Below are 22,609 nucleotides of genomic sequence, written 5' to 3' on the forward strand. Positions count from 1 at the left end.
GGTTCATGAGTTCTAGCCCTGCATTGGGCTCTTCTGCTGTCAGCGGAACCCGCTTCCGATCCTCTGTCCTCATCTCTCCATGCCCGTCCCCTGCTCATGCTCTTGTGCTCTCTCTCAAAAATAAATCAAAACATTAAAAAGAAAAGAAAAAGGAAGATATCTCCTAGAGCAGAGTTTTCAAACTGTTTTGAAAATTCTACAAGAAGTTTGAAAAGATATAGTCCTTTTGGACATACGTAAGTTGACGTAAAAATTTTTTTTCAGTAAGAAGTTGTTACCCTGAAATGTATCAGTGGCTCTAAATACCATAGCAGTTTGATACTCATCATTTTTTTTAAAAAATTGAACAAGCTCTTAAGCATTTGGAAATTTTGTTATTTCTTGTTCTCCGAACTTGTTTTTCCATTTTCTAAGAAAGGTATTTTAACATATATTGTACAATTCAGAACTTTTTATTATTCATTGTATTATGTTTGTAACAAAAATACATACCTAAATAGAAATTTTAAAATATTAAAAAATTATGTGATATTAAGGCTCTAAATGTTATATATTTTTTGATTGGGTTATCATTATAGTTGTTTTTAGAACATATGTGACCGAAACAATTTTAATATATAAATATGAAAACTGAAATTTTATTAGAAATACGTTTTTTAATGAGGGAGATGGTTCCTTTTTTTTTTAACCTCTTGGAAAAATTAATAAGACAGTTGTTAAACGTTAATTTTGTTCTTTTGTTTGTTTTTATGGACGTAAATACTGAGAAACATAATTTTTTTTTTTTTAATAAGTAGATGGGAATGAAAGAAAGTAATGTCTCAGTTTATGAACTTTTGAGATACGCCAATGTTAGGCATCATTTTTTTTTAAATTTTTTTTTTTTTTTTCAACGTTTATTTTATTTTTGGGACAGAGAGAGACAGAGCATGAATGGGGGAGGGACAGAGAGAGAGGGAGACACAGAATCGGAAACAGGCTCCAGGCTCCGAGCCATCAGCCCAGAGCCCGACGCGGGGCTCGAACTCGCGAACCGTGAGATCGTGACCTGGCTGAAGTCGGACGCTTAACCGACTGCGCCACCCAGGTGCCCCTAGGCATCATTTAAAAATTGATTTTTTTAAATTATGGAAAACGTCAAACATACACAAATATAGAAAAGTAAAAAAAAGGAAATGTATCATTTGGCTTCAACAGTTACCAACTGATGGCAAGTGTGATTTCTTCTATAGCCCCAACCCACTTTTCCTCCACTTGGATTATTACTATTTTTTTTTTTTTAATTTTTTTTTTAACATTTATTTATTTTTGAGACAGAGAGAGAGCATGAACCGGGGAGGGTCAGAGAAAGAGGGAGACACAGAATCTGAAACAGGCTCCAGGCTCTGAGCTGTCAGCACAGAGCCCGATGCGGGGCTCGAACCCACGGACCGCGAGATCATGACCTGAGCCGAAGTCGGACGCTTAACCGACTGAGCCACCCAGGCGCCCCTACACTTGTATTATTTTGAAGTGAATCTCAGACATTATATTATTTCATCCATAAGTGTTTTCAATAGGTATATCTGAAAGATATGGATTCCTATTTAAGGCATAACTACTATGCTGTTATCACACCTAATATTAAGAAATTATTTAAATATTTTTACCAGACATCACAATGGTTAAATTTTTTTGATTGCTTAATAAATACGAGTCCATACACTATATTACATGGCTTATATCTTGAGTCTCTTTCTTATTTTTTTTAAGCAGCAAATTTATTTTCTCATAATTCTGGAGGCGAGAACTCTTGAGAACTTAAGTCTCTTTTAATCGACAGATTTTCCTTTTATCGTTCTCTTTTACTTTGCTCCAGAGTTCATGTCTTAACCATATTGATAAGTTCTAATTTGTTGTAAATAATAGTCAAAAAATATATTCTCTTACTGGTTTCTTTGAATGTGTATTGACCTTGAAAACCAATATAATTATCTTTGTAACCTCATCAGACCTTAGATGAGGTCCTTTGTGACCATTTTGCTTCCATAATTTCTTGAGTGTCTTGACAGTATTTCATTTCTGGATGCCCTAGTCTTCCTTGAGCCATGTCTCCAGAGATACCTACCTGTTCAAAATTTTTTTCTGGGGGTGCCTGGGGGGCTTAGTTAAGTGTCCGACTCTTGATTTTGGCTCAGGTCATGATCTTAGGGTTGTGAGATTGAAACCCGTGTTGGGCTTCCCGCTAAGCTTCGAGTCTGCTTAAGATTCTCTCTCTTTTCCCTCTGCACCTCCCCTGCTTGCACACGCATGTGCATTCTCTCTCTCTCTCTCTCTAAAAAAAATAACAATAAAATAATAGACTTTTATGTGGAAACGTGGAAAACCAAACTTTCCTTCCTTCCTTGTTTCCTTCCTTCCTTTTTTCTTTCTTTCTCATTCTTTTTCTTTTCTTTTCTTTTCTTTTCTTTCTTTTTCTTTCTTTTCTTTCCTTCCTTCCTTTCTTCCTTCCTTCTCCACACTGGGCATGGAGGCTTGTACTCACAGGTTTGAACTCACAATCCTGAGTTAAAGACCTTGAGATGGGATCAAGACTCAGATGCTTAATTAACCAGCTGAGCCACCCAGGATCCCCCAAACCAAACTTTCTAGTAAAATAATTGAATTTCTAAGTCTTTATCAATTTTGTGTTTATTTTATCAATTATGTGTTTATTTAATACTTTCATACTCTGTTGTAAACCAAAAGTGTGGGTAAACTTTGGACTGTGAATTATTCTGAACCAAACCAGCTACTCAGTAGAAACAGTTCAGATTATCTGCCATTTTGTTTTCTTGTAACTAGTATTCACCGCATGGGTGAGTTGATTGAGCTTTTAAAGTGAATTTATGGCTAGTAGTAAAAATGAATAGATGTTTAGTAACATTTGAATTGAAAGAAATAGAGTTTAAATTCGGTTGCTTGGTTTTGTAGGTTCATGTTTTTTCCTCCTAGGGATCCATGTCTAGAACTTAATCACCAGTGGATGGCACTCTTGCCATTTTACGCTGTGGTGTCTGTTCTAATCTCTTCTGAAATAACCGTTCTTTACCAAAATATTCTATTTTTAGAAGACTAGTCATAAATACTGTCATGTAATAGCCACTTTTTAAGTAATTTTAAAGTTACGAGTATCTAGATCTTTTCAAGTTATACAGGAAGTACTACTACTTTTCCTTTGCCTGTCCTGAACTAACTCTGTCTGGGACAACGTTTTAAGTGCAATGTCTGATGTTCTTGTATGAGAATGCTCTCTCTGTGATATGGAGTAGTAAAAGTTTTCCCAAGAATGAGTATATAAAAATCAGGGTGTTTTAAAATTTAAAACTAGAATGTCTTCTGTGTGAGTGTTGCAGCCTACTTAAAAAAATCAATAAATCTGTGTTTGCTAACAGGCCATACGTTGGACCTTGTCCTCTCTCTACCTCCAGCATGTGTAACATTGTGCCTTGGCCCTCTTGTGTGTGTGGATGTGCTGCCTGGTATCATGGCATCGATCAGAGCATTGCAAACTTTGAAATCGGTGACTAGTTCTTTTGTAGCAAGTTACTGCCAGGCGGTTATAACTGTGTTCAGGGAAGACAGGAACTATCACACGTCTTCCGACAAGGTCTGAGTTGTTGAAAAATAGCTGAAGCCCAGCTTTTAGCTCCATTTTTGCCTGTTGTTTATGCCACTAATGAACACAGCAGGAGTTACTTCACATTTTGGGAATTTTTCTCAAGTCCTTTAGTTAACAGCATTTAAGTTTGTGTGTATTATAGAGGAGTGATTAATTGAGATGGAGAAAGAGTTCTGAAAATAATACTTATGTTTTGGCTTCTTTACAGATAATATTATATTTCTGAGCGACCAGACCAAAGAAAAGGCATAGAGTGGACGATTCTTCTTTGGCCATTGTTTGGTACGGTCTCATTTCCAAATCACGTATAGTCTTTATAGTTCCTAAGGACAAGAATTAAAATATTCTTTTATATAAAATGAGTAATAATACTTTTGACTGTTACTCCCCCTTGTCTCATAAACCTTGGTAGCTAATTGTTTATTCTTTTAGGGATGGTTTCTGTGTACAAGAGTATAAAACAGATGAACTTGGGTTCATCTATGTTATGGCAAAAGGATAGGTGTCCTTTGGGATGGCCTCTTGCTTTTTATACATGCTTGTATTATAGTACTGATCCAGCCACTAAGTATTCTATGTCAGGCCTTTATCCCATGGTTGTGAATAATGATTTTCTTACTGTTTGGCGAGGACTCTTTCTTACTAAATGGCGAGGACTGTATGTTTTTTGTTTCCTGCACCTTAACCAGCGCTTGGCACAGAATAGGTACTCGATAAATGTTGACAGATGAATGATCCCAATGGGATATTAAGCTTCAGCCCAAACTGAAGGGGGTTGCTGAACAGGGGTTGGTATCTAACCTAAACCTAGCTTTAAGACTAACCTACTTTCTTCACATCTTTTGTTTTTGGACAGATTTCACTAGTAACACTTATGAAATAGAGTTCATCAATAGTAGAGACCCAAAATATAAGTAGGGATGAACTAGTTCATTTCCAGGTGATGCCACAGGGGCTCTGGTTCCACTAGTTTCTGTCTTTCTAAGCCCCATTCTCTATCCTTTTAGTCTCACCCAGAACTTGGGGGAGTCCCCTAAACTACCTTTGACATTGCCTCTGTAGGTTAGAGCCTGAGCTGTGGCATTTTCCTTTTCTTTTTCCACCTGGTCTCTTGATGCACATACAAAGATCACTGTGTACACACAATTACTTTCATTATGAGATTCTGGAAATTACAGAGTACTAGTAATTTCCTAATAAGTATTACATAAGGTAAAGTCTGTTTTTCAGTGCCTCTTGTACTTTTTAGGTTTACATCAGACCTCCACAGGTCTGCTAGCTGGCTGTGCCTGTTTAGAATTGGCCACTGTCGAGCTGGTTGTCCAGTTCAAGTTGTAGCAGTCCCTCATTCTGTCTCGGCCACTCAGGCTCCAGCTTTGCCTCCAGCCCAGCCTGTTTTTTGGTGCCCTAGACTGCATGTCTTGTCCTCTGTGCCTGAGAGCAGGGTGCTGACTGTGGTTTAGGTCATGCTAGACTGTCACGGGTTCCCGGTTCACATGCTGCCTGATGGACCCACACCTGAGCCCCTTTTTGCACTTATGGTACAGTTGGGTCAGGGTAAAGATGGAATTCTTCAGCTTCTCTCTCTTCTTGTCCAGGAACAGTAGAAAAGGAATTGCCGTTTCCTCATATCAGCCGTCTTTTTCCTGCAGCTGGGACCATTAATCAGTACATGAACCCTGCTTTGTGAGTTTATACGTTAAAACTGTCTGGTGATGTAGCCCTCACTTCTTTATGCCACATTCCTTAAGGAAAATGTAGATAAAATTGATCTTTGGGCAACTCTTCGTTAGCAAAAGCTGCTTTTATATTCCTTAAAAGTCGTGAGAAGTTCTGCAGATTAGTATACCTGTTTAAATAGTGTGATGAATCTGTGCTTTGGGAAGGTAATAGGTGAACAGACCAATTCAGTGACCAGCCCAGAGCAGCTCTGAGTCCAGGGCGCAGGGGCAGAAAGGTGCGCCCCGCCGGATCCCTGTGAGCCGAAGGCGTCGCCGCCCTCCCGCTGCAGGTTGCCTGGAAGGCTCTGAGGTTGGGCAGCAGGGCCTTCAGAGACGGGTGTTCGGTGCAGAGGCCTCGGCACGAGGCTGATGGTGCGGATGTGAGGTCCGCAACTGGGCAGCTCCCAGAGCATGGACTCTGCCCTTCCCTTCCTCGGGCAGCCCTGGGTGCTGAGAACTCTGTACCTCTCCCAAGCTGCTCTCGGAGTAGATGTGTGGAACCTGGTAGCTTTAACAGTCGGTAGGGGTCTTGTAGCCCCACGTTTTGTGTCTTGCATTCCCTTTGTCATCTTTTCATGGTGTCAGGGAATATTCCTGTGGAAAACTGCCGTGTGACTTTGATTTTGGGATTCCACGTCGGGTGGGAAGATGAGTAGGATACACGGAGGTGTGGGAGAGAAGGTAGCAGCACGTGTGGTACTCTCCCATTTTTGAAAAAGAAGTAATAGATATGAATATATGTTTAGTAAAAGTCTGGGAGGAGAAACATCAAAAGGCTGTGATGATCTCTGGATAGGGGGATTATGTGTGAGTTTCCTTATTATTCTTACTGTTTTTTAGCCTTGAGCTTATATTACTTTTGACAATAAAAACCAAATAAACTGTTTTCACTTTTGGAAAACAAAAATCTTTCCGTTATTTCCAAGCCAGGCTGGCACTGCTGATTGACCTTCATTTAGTACTTACTGCTTCCTGTCCTAGAGGCGAACAAGATATCTTTCATGTATTTCCCTCCATTGTCTGCATCTTTGTAGTGCATGCTCAGATACTTCACTTACCTTTTTTTCTCTTCTTTTTCTTTTCTTTTCCTCTTAATACGTGTATATAACCTACAACAATTGACTTTAAAGACCAACCCGTATGAGATCCACTGTTTGCTGTCAGTAGTTTTCAAAGAGTCATTCATTTCTTAAAAACGACTGGGCAGTTGATCCAGAGACATCCAAAAATACCAAAGACATGTTTTTGTGGCTGTTTTGGGGATTTCTTGTCATTGCCAACTGGGTTGCAGCCTAACCTTTGCAGCTCAGGAGGAATTATTGGTGGTTTCCCTTTGTTCCCCAAAGAGATTGTGCAGTTCTTGAAGGTGGGCTTATCTTTTACTCAGACTACCCATTTGTCCCTGTCCAGCTTAGCCTAGCAAAGTGACATTATAGGGCTTTCAAAATGTTTGGTTGGATTGCACTGAAACATTGACATGAAAATGAAGGCAGGCTCACTTATTTTTCTGTCAGGGTTTGCATTAAGTGCTGTGAAGCTTGGTGGGAGTAACAGCAAGCAAATCGTTGTAGAAAACTTCGTGAGTTACAGAGAAATCTCTTAGGGAAAACAATGACCATATTGAAGGCTGACCTTTTTGTGTATGTACTAGGTGCCAGGCCCTGAGCTCAGTGCTTTTTATCATTGTCTCATTTCACTATTACCCTAAGAGGTGGTATTATCCTGATTTTGCAGGTGAGGAAACCTGAAACTGCGTGGTTAAGTAACATGTCAAAGTCATGCAGCTTATAAGAGGCACAGCTGGAGTTTGAGTGTAGGTATGTGAAGTTTGCATTTTGTTCTCTGCCTACAGTCTGCTTCCCACTGCGTCCCACCTCCACTGGCCCAACTATCCAGAACCCCCACTGCTAACTTTTAGCCCTGCAGGGTGTGTCTAAGTCACCCTGGGAGTCCCACTACATCAGAGGTTTTGGCTGGGGTAGAATTAGGGAGAAATACCACCACCTCTTTATTCTTTCTCATTTTCAGTCTGATGATCCTATAGGAAAATAGATCACAGTTAATTTTTCTGCTAGGTTATCTTTACTGATTCCTCTTGATCCCTTGTTATCAAGCCATGTTTCTTTACTGGTTAAAGTAGGTTTATGGCGTCTCCTCCTTTCATTGTTCCTTCTAATTGTTTCCTTCCTACTGAGAGTTGAAACTGTCAGCAAGATTGTGCAAGAATTTGACAGGCTCACTTTTTAGAGAATGAGACTGTTGGCAGGCGTCAACGGCGTTATACCCCCCCCCCCCCCCCCCACTACTGTATATGTCCTTGTGCTGTTCCCACAGTCTGTGATAGGATGGTGTGTAGCTTTTTAGGTTGTCCCAAGTCATGCAGACACAATAATGAAATTTCTCTTTTTTGTCTGTACTCTTCATCCATTTGCTTTGGAGCTCAGGGTGGTGTCTGTCCATACAGGTCTACACCTTAACATTTTGCAGTTTTCCTGCCGCACCTGTCCTTTGAAAAGAAGGTGGTTTAACTTAATAGTTATGTTAGTCGCACAGCCTGGGTTTGCTTCACTTACCACCTGAGTGACCTCTGCTGAGTTTCTTAACTTTCCCTGCCTCGGATTTTTTGTCGTTTTGTTTTCCTGTGAATAAAACAGGGATGATAGTAGTCCTACTTCATAAGCCTGCTAGGAGGAACACAACGAATAATACATGCTAACTGGTACATGCTAACTTGGTACATGCTAACTGAACCCAGTGCTCAGTGCCTACTGGCCATTATTACTGTTGTTTGTAGTTACTTTAAACAAGGCATATCCCTTTCAGTCACCATGCCCATCTCCCCAGTCTCACGGGACACTTCTGGGAGCCTGTAAACTTTAGATTAGTTTATTGTACTTGACCTTTCTTGTTGTTAATGTCTGTGGATTACTGAGAACGTAGTCCACTTTTGTAGTGTTTTTTGGTTTGCTTTTAATCTTCCGTGGCTATTTACAGTTAATCTGAGCATCTTTTTAAACTTAAAAGTCACTTGGGCACCTGCTTTAAACCTTGCAAGCATACAGGCCTGGATATAGGGATAAATATAACAGGATTACTGCATTGAAGGGGCTCACAATCTAGGATGATGGGGGCTGGATGGGGAGGACAGAGGCAGGAGCCTGTGTACAAAGCGTGCTGTGGTAGGAGTAGTCTAGTGATGGTAGAAATAAAGTCCTGTGGACACAGATGAGAATAGTTATTAGATTAGTTTTCAGCAGAGGAAACAGCATGAACAAAGGTCCAGAAACATAAAAGCATATGGATCCGTGAAAGATAAAACATGAAAAAGGGGTTGGGGCTGGATCATAAAGAGCCTTGAAAGCTTACAGAGGACTTTGGCAATGGGGAGCTGCATGTTTTGAAATGGACGTATCAGAACTGTGCTTGAGAAAGAAGTGAAGGCCTGTGAAGGGTTAGAAGTGGGGAAAGCTTGCAGGCCGTTAGGAAGCTCCTGCAAGAGCCTCGAAAGGTTAGCAGAGTGTGCATTACAGGGGACATATGGAGAGTTTGGGGTTCACGTTGGTTCGTTCACTGTGCAACAGTTATGTGCCAGATCCCGTGCTGTGCTCCTGGTTAGGGATACTGAGAGCATGGAACTCCTGTCCAGGACACCCTGGGGACAGTAGGTGCTGGTGGGAAGAGAAGGGCCACGAAGAGATCATTCTGAAGCTGCTCGGGCAGCTGTGTGGATAGTGACGTTTTGTTTCTGAGACTAAGAAACATGAACGTGGGAACAGGTGTGAGAAGAGGGAAGATCAGGAGTAGTTCTGAACATAGTTGAGTTGTAGACTTCCTGGCTTCTATTTGATGATTAACGAGTGGAGCTCAGAAGAGAAGTGGAGATGAGGGACTCCTCTCTTCTGCCAAACACATTTTAAGCATATTTTGTGAGATAACAAATGTTGCCAAGATTCCAGCTTTCTGCTGTGGAAAACCGTATCGTGGGAGAGGTTTCCAGTGGCTTACCCATTTTACAATGTAGGTGGGATTTGTGTTAATCCGGTGTGGTAAGATGACAGACATAAAGAAACTGTCTTGAAAGAGTTTATTCTAGTTGCCAAGAGGAGGGCACATGCCACACCACTAGAGCCACCGGGGGAGCCCCAGGGCAGGCCTAAAGCTTTTATTGTGATTTTCGTGGGACGAATGATTTTCACCAGGCTCCGGGCCGAAGGGGGGGGTCTCTAGTTGTCTGGTACCTTTGAGCAGAGAAACAGTGTTCTGGACTGCAGGAGCCTGATAAAAGGAGGCTGATGGCAGGTATGGAATCAGGATCGGTTGGTTTGCATATGAAAGACATGCTCTTGGGCAAGTGTTTACTATTTCCAGGAATTAGCTGATGTTGGGAAGGAGTTAGTTCCTCCCAAGGTCTGCCAGACTCCAGGATGTCAAAGGATAATAAAATACAGAAAATAAGAAACATGATGAATACACTGCCCAATATCCATTATTATCCTTTCTACAGAACCCATTAATTTACAGAGCCCATGTTTTATTGGGGGTGACAGTGTGCACAGCTGAAATACTGCATTCCTGTTCTCCTTTGCAGTTAACTGTTGCTAAGGGGGTAGAAGCAGACGCCATTTGGTGGTGCTTCCAGGAAAGCTCCTTAAATGATTAGCTCTGTTGGGAGGCTCATCCTTTGTGCTTCTCCAGACCCTCACCTGGCTTTTTCTGGTCTGAAATGTGGACATGATGGCTGAGAATCTCCAGTAGCCATTTTAGACCACAAGACTATCTGCAGGATGGAAGATGGAAGAGGCTGGAGTCCGTGATGACCATGGAGCCACCATCGCGGTCCTGGACAGTCTACCTCTGGACTTCTTTGGGAGACACAAATAAATCTCTACCTTGTTTAAGCCACTTATTTGTGCTTTGCATTTGAACCTAATTCTTACTAATTCACACATTCTTTATCTCCGTATACACAATTCATTACTTCAGTTCTTTCTCTTCTAAGACCGTTCACTACTGGTAGAAGTAAAATATCACGTCTACTGCCACAGTCTCTCAGACTTTTAACCTAGGTCTCATTCTTAATTTTGGGAGGGACTGGGACATAAAATGTACGCGGATCCTTAGTAAATACCTTAAAAAGGGTAAATACAAACTTTTTTTTCATCAAATAGTTTAATTTTGCCTGAAGCCTGAAATGAGGACCCTTAGTTAACAGCCCCTTGTTTACTAAAGTAGCACGTAAATAAGAACAGAAGTACTGACCTTCTGCTTCTCCTGGCAGTATAGCAGACGAGCTAATCTGGAGTGAGGAGGTGTCCCACTGCAAAATAACCAGATCCTAAGTATGACATAGTTTTTATTGCATTCTAGGGAATCTAAGTTCGGGCCGCCATAACAAAATACCATAGAGTGGGTGATTTAAACAACAGACGTTTTGCGATTCTGGAGGCTAGAAGTCTCAGAACGGGGTGCAGGATGGTTGGTTTCCTGGGAGGCCCATGTTGCTGGCTTACAAGTGGCTACCACCTCACCGTGTCCTCACATGGCCTCCTATTTGTGCTGGCAGAGCGTGGACTCTGGTGTCTCTTATAAGGACACTAATGCAGTTGTGTCAGGGCCCCACCCTTATGGCCTGGGTTCACTTTATCTTCTTACTGGCCCTATCTCAAAATGTAGTCACATTGGGGATTAGACTTCTATATGTGAATGTTGAGTGGACACAGTTCAATCTGTAGCATTGGGCTTGCAGGAAGAAACGGACTTCTTCAAGTGACAGGTTCTAAACTAAACGGAAACGAGCATAAGTAGGCGACACACTGAAAAAAGGGAGTTCCCTGATGACATGCTAATATTGACATGTGGTTTGGAGATAAAAACAAAGGATATGTGTCAAAGGTGTGCCTCAAACAGACTTGAAATTAGAAGAGGATTTTTCGTAAAATGAAAAAGGCAAGGATGTCTTATCACTACTTCTCTTGGACAGGTTGTTTGTACTGAGGCTTTAGCAAGCATAGTTGGGAAGGAAAGAAAACGTATTAAGATGGAAAGGAAGAAAGTTACAAATGCCGTGATTACACAGAAACCATGAAAGAAAAGAATCTGTAGATGAATAATTAAAAGTTGCTGGAAATAAGATCAGTTTACAAAAGTCAACTGCAAACAGCAGTGAAGATGCCATGTACAAGAGCATCAGAAAATGAGTCTTCCAAGAGTGTGGTCTCTGTGGAGCACATTATGAAACTTGATTGAAATACATTAAAAGAAGACTAAACACATTGGTAAATCATGTTTATTGTAAGCATCAATCATGTAAAGATCTCAACCCTTCCCCACATTGATGTTACAGATCAAAACAAAAATTCCCAGTTTCTTGGGGACAACTGGACAAGTTGACTCTAAAGATGCATTGATTGGCAAAGGTCCAAGATCACACAACATACTTCTGAAGAAGAGTGAGATGGGGGACTTGCTCTGCCAGTCGGCAAGCCTTTTTAGAATGAAACCTATAGTGATAAAAAACTGTTCTATGGATACAGGAATAAACAGGGCAGTGGTGTAGCAAAGAGAACCCAGAAACAGACCATGCACATGTAGAAAAGGATAAAAGTGGCATAGATCAGTGGGTCTAGATTGTTTCAATTATGCCAGGGAGATTTGTTATCCATGCAGAAGAAAATGAAATCAGATATCTACACCTTATGCAAAGATCAATTCTTGGTGATTTAAAGACATAGGTGAAAGGCAAAATGTTAAAAATTTTGGAAGAAACTATAATACAATGTCTTTATGATCTGGTGGCATAGAAATTTTTTCTTTTAAACAAAAATGTAAATACAGAGAAGAGGGATACATTTAACTGTTAAAAATAACTTGTTTATAGAAAGTCACTGGAAAGAAAGCAAAATGACAAGTCACAAACTGGAGAGAAGATATTTGCAATCATATAACTGAAATATAACTTAGAATATATAAGGGTTACAAAGCAAAAAAAAAATACGATCTAGAATATAGGAAGGCCTACAAAGCAACAAGGAGACAACAGGTTAGAAAAATGGGCAAAGACACAGAGCCTGTGAAATATAAATAATCCATTCTATGGATTCCTATAAATAGCCATTCCTATAAATAATCCATTCATATGTGAAAAAGTGGTCAACTTCATTAATAAGGAAAACCACTTGCAATGTTGTGGATGGGGCTAGAGTGTATTATGCTAAGTGAAATAGGTCAGTCAGAGAAAGGCAAATACCATATGATCTCACTCATGTAGGAAGGGGGAAAAGAGAAGGAAACAAGCCGTAAGAAACGCTTAATGATAGAGAACAAACAGGGTTGCTGGAGGGAGGTGGGTGCAGGATGGGCTGGATGGGTGATGGGGATTCAAGAGGGCATTTGTGATGAACATTGGTTGTTGTATGTAAGTGATGAATCACTGAATTCTACTCTAGAAACTGCTGTTGCACTGTATGTTAACTAAAACTGAAACAAAATGTTTACACATATATTGTATATTAAATGCACTTATTGTATTCTCAATTGTTTACTTTCCACTTGACTCTCCATATGGCTTGTCAGGCCTGTAGTTTCTTGTTCTTTCCACCTTGTTTTGATTTCCTACCTTCCCAATATGTTAACTTAAACATTAAATGTACTTCCAATATTTGAAAAAATAAATAAAAATAATCACGGAAATGCAAACCAGAAGCTGCAATGAGATTTCATTTTAAGCCCTCCACACTCGCAAATGAAAACACATTTGACAGAACAGGGTGTGAGGGAGGATATTGTATACCAGTGGAAACTTACGTGCTGGTGGGGAGAGGGTAAATTGGCAACTCCTTTTCGGAAAACATTTTGGCATTAATTTGTGTTGAAATTTCATGTAGTTATTTCATCTTTAAAAAAATTTTTTTTAACATTTATTTTTGAGAGACAGAGTGAGACAGAGCATGAGTGAGGCAGACAGAGAGGGGGGACACAGAATCGGAAGCAGGCTCCAGGCTCTGAGTGGTCAGCACAGAGCCCGACACGGGGCTCGAACTTACAGACCGTGAGATCATGACCTGAGCCGAAGATGGACACCCAACCGACTGAGCCGAGGCGCCCCTGTAGTTATTCCATCTTTAAGGTACACCTATAGGAAGCTCTTGCCCCTGTGGCCCAAGAAACCTGTCCAAAGGTGTTCTTAGCAATAATGTACATAATAGCACAATCAGCAAGCCAGAGAATGGTAAATAAATGCACACAGGATGGAATACAGCTGTGTAAATGAGTTAACAGCTATTCCAGTAACAAAAATAACTTTTAGAAACAATGTTGAGTCAGTGGCAGTTAAAAAATTAATCTAAAACTTGAGCTAAAAAAATAAGCTAGCTTTAGAAAACTTATTTTTTCAATATATATTTACCGAAGTTTTGCTGTGTGTCAAGGTCTGCGCCTAGGGCCTGACGGTTCAGTGAGGAAAGCACTGATATGGGGGAATTGTTAATAGTTACTTGGAGTGACAGGCACGTGCCAGGATTGTCCTAGACAACCTGGGAAATACCATTCTTCTTGTAGGAGTTTTATATAGCAATGAGAAAAGTCCAAAAAATAACTCTAGGACTTCAATCTAGGTTGTCGGGACCACAAGCTAGCTGGGAAAAGGCTTTCTTTCACTTCTCCCACCCGAAAGTGCTTCGCATAAGCTCAGTTGCCACGGAACTGTTGACTCTAACACCAGCGGGAGCTATAACGTCCTGTGGCCTCCGGGTCTGCGTGTGTCGGCCCGCTGTTTTCTCAGACAACTCTTGTAAATAGCTGGCTTCCCAAATCCAGATTTTCTGGCACTAAGACTGTTTCTTTTCCTACTGACAAAGTTGTTTTCACACTGTTATTACAAGAATTGTGAGAACAGCAGGGAGGGTGAGACACCTCCATTGGCATACGAAAGTACACTGCTAACCGAACTGTGCTCCGTGTAATCATAGGAGGATGAAGAGGAGCCATGCTTTTATTTCTGGTGTTGATAGGAGTTTTCTCTTACTCCAGTAAAGCCTGTTCTTTAACTCAGACCATATGATATGGCAGAAATTATTGTGAGTCCTGATGCATGCAAGAGGACATGCAGAAGAGATTCTCAGTGTGCGATATGAGGAGTTTATATTTTGCGATAGTTGCACTGGAAAACCATTGAAGTGTTTCAAGTAGTGGAGTGCAATGATCTGATTTACATTTTAAAGTCATTCTTGTGGCTCTATGGAGAATCTGTTACAGAGGAAAAGATGAGAAGTGGAGAATGAGTTAGAGAGAGAGAGAGACCGTGAGTGGGGAAAGGCCAGAGAGAGAGGGAGGAAGACACAGAATCCGAAGTAGGCTCCAGGCTCTGAGCTGTCAACACAGAACCCGACATGGGCTCGAATTCACAGCCGTGAGATCATGACCTGATCTGAAGTCGGGAGCTCAACGGATTGAGCCACTCAGGCGCCCCCAGGATACGTTTTGTGATTACAATGGAGACATCATTGATAGATTGATGTGGGAGAGAATCAAGTTAATCCTTAGGTGGTGCCTGATTTGAGCAATTGGGTGGATGATGTTGCCATTTGCTGAAATAGGGAGGATTGAGGGTAAGAGATAGTTTTGTTTTGTTTTTTTTAATGAGAGTAAATTGAGAGTTTTATTTTGGACATGTTAAATTTGAGATGTCTGTGATAGTGTCAAGTAAAGTTATATAGGTGGATATGGGAGTATATAGCTCAGAAGAGTGTATGGCATGAAGATGTACATTTTGGACTTAATAATTTAGGATTTTTTAAAAAGCTTATGTCTATTTATAGTGAGAGAGGGAAAGAGAGAGAGTGGGAGAGCACAAGTGGGGTAAGAGCAGAGAAAGAGGGAGACAGCGCAAATCCCAAGTAGGCCCCATGCTGTCAGTATGGGACCTCATCAAGATAAAAAGCTTCTGCACAGCAAAGGAAACAATCAGCAAAACTAAAAGGCAACCAACGGAATGGGAGAAGATATTTGCAAATGACATATCAGATAAGGGGTTAGTATCCAAAACCTATAAAGAACTTATCAAACTCAACACCCAAAAAACAAATAATCCAGTGAAGAAATGGGCAAAAGACATGAATAGACACTTCTCCAAAGAAGAGATCCAGATGGCCAACAGACATATGAAAAAATGTTCAATGTCACTCATCATCAGGGAAATAAAAATCAAAACCACAATGAGATACCACCTCACACCTGTCAGAATGGCTGACATTAACAATGCAGGTAATAATAGATGTTGGCAAGGTTGCAGAAACAGAGGATCTCTTTTGCACTGCTGGTTATAATGCAAAATGATGCAGCCACTCTGGAAAACAGTATGGAGGTTCGTCAAAGAATTAAAAATAGAACTACCCTACGACCCAGGAATTGCACTACTAGGTATTTATCCAAGGGATACAGGTGTGCTGTTTTGAAGGGGCACATGTACCCCCATGTTTATAGCAGCTCTATCAACAATAGCCAAAGTATGGAAAGAGCCCAAATGTCATTGACAGATGAATGGATAAGGAAGATGTGGTTTATATATACAATGAAGTATTACTCGGCAATCAAAAAGAATGAAATCTTGCCCTTTGCAACTACGTGGATGGAACTAGAGGGTATTATGCTAAGTGAAATTAGAGAAAGACAAATATCATATGATTTCAGTCATGTGGAATTTAAGATACAAAACAGATGAACATAAGGGAAGGGAAGCAAAAATAATATAAAAACAGGGAGGGGGACAAACCATAAGAGACTCTTAAATACAGAGAACAAACTGTGGGTTGCTGGAGGGATTGTGGTTGGGGGGATGGGCTAAATGGGGCATTAAGGAAGGGCATTAAGGGGCATTAAGGAAGACACTTGTTGGCATGAGCACTGGGTGTTATAGATAGGTGATGAATCACTGGAATCTACTCCTGAAATCATTGCACTATATGCTAACTAACTTGGATGTAAAATAAAAATAAACAAGCAAACAAACAAACAAATAAAATATCAGAGTGCCACACATGTTAAAAGGGGAAACATCATTTTGTGACTCCTTTGTGTTCTGAGTATAATATGTATATGTATAATATACATATATATGTATGTATATAGATAGGTAGATATTTATAAAGCCATATAGAAAGTACTAATGCTGGCCATGGTCAAAATTTGTAAGGCATTGCTTTACATAAATAAGGCTTCTTGGGTCAAAGAGGTTGTCTGTGATTTCTGTCACCCTGAACTATTGTTGACGTATTGATACAGTAGTCATGCACCCTGAGTGAATAGGTTATATGCTATAATTCATTATTGTTATTCAAATACTCGGGTAGTTAAGAATTTCTGATGATCTGGCTCACTATGGAAGAACTTGGAGCCTCCTCATGTAAGGCATACTCCAACAGGCACGCCTTTTAATTCTAATCCAGGACCAGTGGCCCTGAACTTTCTCTATTTCATGCACTTAACCCTCCCTCCAGGGTGACTTTGATAGTGCCTTCTGGTGGAATTCTGATCTCTGTGTGTGTCCCTGGGTCCTCCTCCCCAGGAATAAGACTTCTCACTCTTCGGAGTGATTCTGTGTGACTCTTCTGGTGATGCCCCTTTCTGTCCTGGGTGGCTTGGAACCCTCCTCCTTTTGAAATCCAGTCCAAATCCTCACCTTCTTTGCGAGTCAGATCTCTTCCTTCTCTGTGTGACACTGGATACTACTCCCATTTGCATTTTGGCAAAGAGCTGCTGAGTTTAGGTCATAGATGAAATGTGACAGTCCATGTCATCTGTGAAGAGGACAGACTAACCTGAAAGATCCAGAGAGGGTTCACTAAACTTTGCTCTACAACAGACTAAATTGGGCAGAGACAAGAGACAGGTACAGTGGAGCGACAAGGAAAGGTGGCAGATTCACAGGGAGAAATTTCAAGTCAGCACAGAGATTGTATGTCAACAGAACAAGGTCCGGTCTGCCTAGTAGCTGACATGTCAGGGCTCCACAAGTGGGTGTTTCTGGTTCTGTCTGCCACTCAGTTCATTCTGGGGATGCTGGGGAATGGTTTCATAGTGTTGGTCAATGGCAGCAGTTGGTTTAAGAATAAGACAATCTCTTTGTCTGACTTCATCATCGCTAACCTGGCTCTCTCCAGGATCGTTCTGCTGTGGATTCTTTTGGTTGATGGTGTTTTAATTGTGTTCTCTTCCAAAGTGCATGATGAAGGGATAATAATGCAAATTATTGATATTTTCTGGACATTTACAAACCACCTGAGCATTTGGCTTGCCACCTGTCTCAGTGTCCTCTACTGCCTGAAAATTGCCAGTTTCTCTCACCCTACATTCCTCTGGCTCAAGTGGAGAGTTTCCAGGATGGTCGTACAGATGATCTTGGGTGCGCTGGTCTTATCGTGCGCCAGTGCCCTGTCCCTGATCCATGAATTTAAGATGTATTCTATTCTCGGTGGGATCGATGGCACAGGGAATGTGACTGAGCACTTTAGAAAGAAAAGAAATGAATATAAATTGATCCATGTTCTTGGGACTCTGTGGAACCTGCCTCCTCTGATTGTGTCTCTGGCCTCCTACTTTCTGCTCATCCTCTCTCTGGGGAGGCACACACAGCGGATGGAGCAAAGCGGCACCAGCTCCAGAGATCCAAGCACTGAGGCCCACAAGAGGGCCATCAAAATCATCCTCTCCTTCCTCCTTCTCTTCCTGCTTTACTTTCTTGCCTTTTTAATTACATCATCCAGTTATTTCATACCAGGAACTGAGATGGTGAAGATAATTGGAGAACTCATTACCATGTTTTATCCTGCTAGCCACTCATTCATTCTCATTCTGGGAAACAGCAAGCTGAAGCATATGTTTGTGGGGATGCTGCGGTGTGAGTCTGGTCATCTGAAGCCTGGATCCAAAGGACCTGTTTCCATGTAGAGTGACAGAGGGCACAGGTGGGAGCCCGGGTGCCCTTCGGCCTGGCTCAAGACTACAGGGCTCTTCCTGACCCTCCTGTGGTTCCGGTGCCATGATGTCAGTAGCAGAGGGACACTACTGCATTGCCTTGTCCCATGGGGGACACATCTCATGGCTTCTCTTTATATGGTTGTTTTGGAAGAGAGTGAAACAGTCTTTGGCAAATGTCAGTATAGTAACACTCTCACGGTGTAGGCATGTATTTTAATTGCTGTCAACAAAATGAACTGATTACTAGCTTTAGCGTAAAATTTATCGGGACAGTGATGAGCTGATGTAAATAACAGTGTAATGAACTTGAGGGAGGGAGCAAAAGCACTGCAGTTCCACAGACTTGGGTTTGCATTCTGGTTCTGTCCATTTCCAAGACCTTTGGCCTTAGGCGAGTTACTTAACCTTTCTGTGTGATCCCCTCTTACCTCATTTTAAAATGCAGACTCACCTACAGGCTACTGGAGATTCGTGAGGCAATGCGTGCCAACATTTTAGCACAGCGTATCATGTGAAGCCCTCAGTGGGTGAGGCCGGTTTGGTAACCGACAGTGAATTGTGCAGCAAGAGCACTTCCTGGAGAGATAGTTCCCACAGACCCATTGCGTGAGGACAAAAGCAGTGGAGCGAGAATCAAGACCCTTGGATATTAGGCTCCAAACCAGTCTGGTGGTGGTCATTTTACTTCAATAGTCCTGGTATTCCTTTATCATTTTGCTGTCATTTCCCTTTACCAACTGCGGAGTAATTTTTTATTTTTCAGATTGGGCAAAACTCAAAGCAGTTTGTTTTTTTTTCTGCACTAACCAAGGTGCATGTTAGCTTTTAAAACTTGAGTTTTATAAACAATAACGGAAGCAGGGGCGCCTGGGTGGCTCATTTGGCTGAGCGTCTGGTCTTCAGCTCAGGTCACGATCTCACGACTCGTGTGGTCTAGCCCCGCGTTGGGCTCTGTGCTGACAGCTCAGAGCCTGGAGCCTGCTTCGGATTCTGTGTCTCCCTCTCTTTCTCCCCCTCTCCTGCTCGCTTGCTCTCTCAAAAATAAATAAACATTAAGAAAAATAGAAGCAGTTTTTATAAATTTAATAAATTTTATTTTAATACAGTTACACAGGAATTGAGTCAAGAAGTCAATGAGACTATTCTTAAGATCATGAAAAATTCTCAAACTTGTGAATATAGACAGGACCCAGGGCAAATCTGAATCCACATTTCTGTCACTGATGGAGCTCTCAGGTGTAGAGTGTTGTGGTTATGAAGGCAGGAGTGAGTGAGTTAACAGATGAAGAGTGCTTAGAATCTCAGATGGAGGAAAAAACAGCTGTTGCTGTCATTGTTATTTTGTGGAATAAGTCATATTTGGATGTAGCATTAAGGATCACCATACCACTTGGCATTTGGTCATGTGTAAGCAGAAGTTAATCTTGGGATTGTTCTGGGATTTATGTATTCATTTCTAAAGTTACAGGAATAAATATCGTTTGGTCTGCACTGTTCGTTTTCAAATTGATTCTTGCCTCTTGAAGCTGCTAGGAAAATGCCTAATTCTGACATAACTTAAAATTCTCTTTCAGAAAGTTGTGTGTTGATGGGGCACCTGGGTGGCTCAGTCACTTAAGCATCTGACTCTTGATTTTGGATCACGTGATGATCTCACAGTTAGTGAGATCGAGCCCCGCCTCAGGCTCTGCACTGACAGCAAGGAGCCTACTTGGAATTCTGTCTCTGCCCCTCCCCCACTCATGCTCGCTCTCTCTCAAAATAAATAAAATTTAAAAAAGAAAAATGTTGAAACTCAAAAAATTATTTAATACTCATTCAATAATTCACTCAAATATAAGGATTTGAAATGGGTACTCTTGTAATTAATAAAAATCTGTGCTGCTTTCCAGCACAGGAAAGTTTCCCTATGGAAATCCATGCTGTCTTTTTTTTTTTTTTTTTTAAGTGTTTATTTAGTTTTGAGAGAGAGAGAGAAAGTGTGAGCAGGGGAGGGGCAAAGAGAGAGGGGGACAGAGTATCTGAAGTAGGCTCTGTGCTGACAGCAGACAGCCCGATGTGGGGCTCAAACTCATGAACCGCGAGATCATGACCTGCACCAAAGTCGGACGCTTTACCGACTGAGCCACCCAGGTGCCCCGGAAATCCATGCTGTCCTGATTGTCACCTGTTTTGTTAACGCTGATCCCCCCTTTTGAATTCATCTTCACCCACTCTTGAACACCTGTTCCTACTTTCTGTCACTTTGACGACTTCTCTGTCTAGCTCTGACCTTCTGGTTCTTTAGTTCTTAACCTGAGTTCCTGACTCTGCCTTCTAGCTTAGGTGTGAGGGGTTTTCTCTCTTTTAATTGAATATGACATTTTCCTGGAGGTTTTGGCTTGGCTGCTTTTTGGTTCTTAGTGCCTTTGGCTGACTTCTGAAGAATGCCTCCCTTCTGTTCCCGCTGGGGCTCTGTTAAATCTTACCCTAACCTAACAGATTCAGATATGGTGCTGGCGTTATACCATGTGAACATGCTGACGTTACCACCATTAGTCGTGTCGTTGGGCCCGCAGTGTGGGTGGAAACAGAGACTTCTGAGTGGGAGTGTGCTGTGGTAGTCTAACTGGTTGAGTGCAGAGTGACCTTCCCTGAGACGAAATGAAATCAGATTCGTATGCGTGGCATCCCCAACTGCTCTCGTGTTTCTTTCAGAGAAATGTGTACGTGGGTCCTGCAAAATGTTGGACTTGGTTAATACGACATCAGTCATATGGGGACCGTCATTCATCAAAATTGGTGTTGGGAGTGGGCACGTGAGTCTGGGTAGTGGGTGAGTTGCTGATGAAAGGAGTCTCCTCTGTTGCTAGAGGCACAATGCTGGTAAGTTTGGCTGTTTTGGAGAGGATACGGTCTTCTATATCTCTGAGGGGGGATGCCTAACCTGCCCACTCTTCAGTGAGGCCCAGTACATGGGGAAGAATTACCTAATACCTCAGGCCCTGTTTTGAGCAAACCAGAGAGGGCATCTTGTTTGTTTTGTTTTACTTTCAATGAATTAGCTTTAGTTTCTAAAATCCCTTAAAACCCTTAAATCTAGTTGTTTCATGAACAAAGGATCAGAGCGTGGCTTTCCCCCACTGTGACCAGGTTCCTGGGGTCAAAGTATGGGGATGAGATTTGTCCCTGCGTTTGGAGGCAGTTCCTTGCCAGAACTTGTTTTGTTCTGAAGGCTGCCTCTTCTCCACACACATCCGTTCTTTAGTGCATCGCTGGTCTATTGCAGTTGGTGTATTAACGCATGAATCAGGAACAACTTATGACAGTAGCCTCATAAGAGTTTCCAATTTTCCATCAGAGGCCCCTGCTTCTCATTTTTAGTATTCTCTGAAACCTTGGGCCAAGTTCACAAATCCTGATCCTTAATGAGATTGAGCTATAGTTTGGGTCTAGAGGGATCATAAAGAAAAACAAACCAACAACAACAAGACAAAACAAAAACAACAAAACGACCCCCAAGTACATTCCAACATTTCTCAAAGAGTTTCAGTGTCTACCAATGTTCTTTGCCTCAAATGGCATCCCTGATCTTTCCCAACAATTGATGAACAGAGCTGTCTAGATCTTAAAGTTGTGTATGTGATTTTCTTGTCTTGGGATAGGTGGAAGGGAAAGTCTGATCTTCTGTTGATATTCTGCAGGAAGCTCTGTTTTAAGAAAGCAAAGATGACCTCAAAAACTTCCAACAACTGCTGATGACAATTGTATGTTATTTTCTGGTATTCCTACATTTTTCTGGACTAGAAAAATGTATAGTGTAGGTGCTAAAAGTGTTATTTCTGGAGTCAAACACATTGGTTTCAAATCCTGACCTCATGGTTAAGCGTCCGACTTCAGCTCAGGTCATGATCTCACGGTTTGTGAGTTCGAGCCCGGCGTCGGGCTCTGTGCTGACAGCTCAGAGCTTGGAGCCTGCTTTGGATTCTGTCTCCCTCTCTCTCTGCCCTTCCTCTGCTCCTGCTCTGTCTCTCTCTCCCCGCAAAATAAATAAACATTTAAAAAAAAATCCTGACCTCATCACTTACTAGATACATGATCTTTGAAAAATTGCTAAACCTCCTTGGACTTCAGTTTCCTTCACTATAAAATAGGTAATTTTATAAAATGCCTCATAGGATTGGTGTGAGGATTAAATAAGACGATGTATGCAAGTTATTTTACCGACTAGAGCATAGTAAATACACAGCAAATATCAGCCACTAGTATTTTAGCTTATCAAGGGTCGAGCCTTAGG

General features: G+C 41.4%; 2 protein-coding genes across 9 annotated transcripts in view; both read left to right on the forward strand.

The window, feature by feature from the left end:
- SSBP1 (single stranded DNA binding protein 1) overlaps nt 1-22,609 on the forward strand; it is a 53,365-nt gene that overhangs the window by 6,346 nt on the left and 24,410 nt on the right. For 4 of the 8 annotated variants that reach the window (XM_042926766.1, XM_042926754.1, XM_042926793.1 and 1 more), the window contains exons 7-8: nt 3,849-3,922; nt 9,950-12,232. In XM_042926766.1, coding sequence (XP_042782700.1) covers nt 3,849-3,892 — 44 coding nt within the window. In that variant the 3' untranslated portion in view covers nt 3,893-3,922; nt 9,950-12,232. Of the gene's footprint in view, nt 1-3,848; nt 3,923-5,238; nt 7,078-9,865; nt 12,233-22,609 lie in introns of those variants that run through there. The other 4 variants (XM_042926760.1, XM_042926784.1, XM_042926790.1 and 1 more) reach the window with 4 other exon arrangements.
- TAS2R3 (taste 2 receptor member 3) lies at nt 17,353-18,303 on the forward strand. The gene has a single exon (XM_042927354.1). The coding sequence runs from the start codon at nt 17,353-17,355 to the stop codon at nt 18,301-18,303; it is 951 nt and encodes a 316-aa protein (XP_042783288.1).

The sequence above is a fragment of the Panthera leo genome, chromosome A2 (assembly GCF_018350215.1).
Source record: "Panthera leo isolate Ple1 chromosome A2, P.leo_Ple1_pat1.1, whole genome shotgun sequence".
Taxonomy (NCBI): Eukaryota; Metazoa; Chordata; class Mammalia; order Carnivora; family Felidae; genus Panthera; species Panthera leo.

Excerpts from the sequence above, each read along its gene's own strand:
- TAS2R3 (XM_042927354.1), top strand. The coding sequence starts at position 17,353 with ATGTCAGGGCTCCACAAGTGGGTGTTTCTGGTTCTGTCTGCCACTCAG.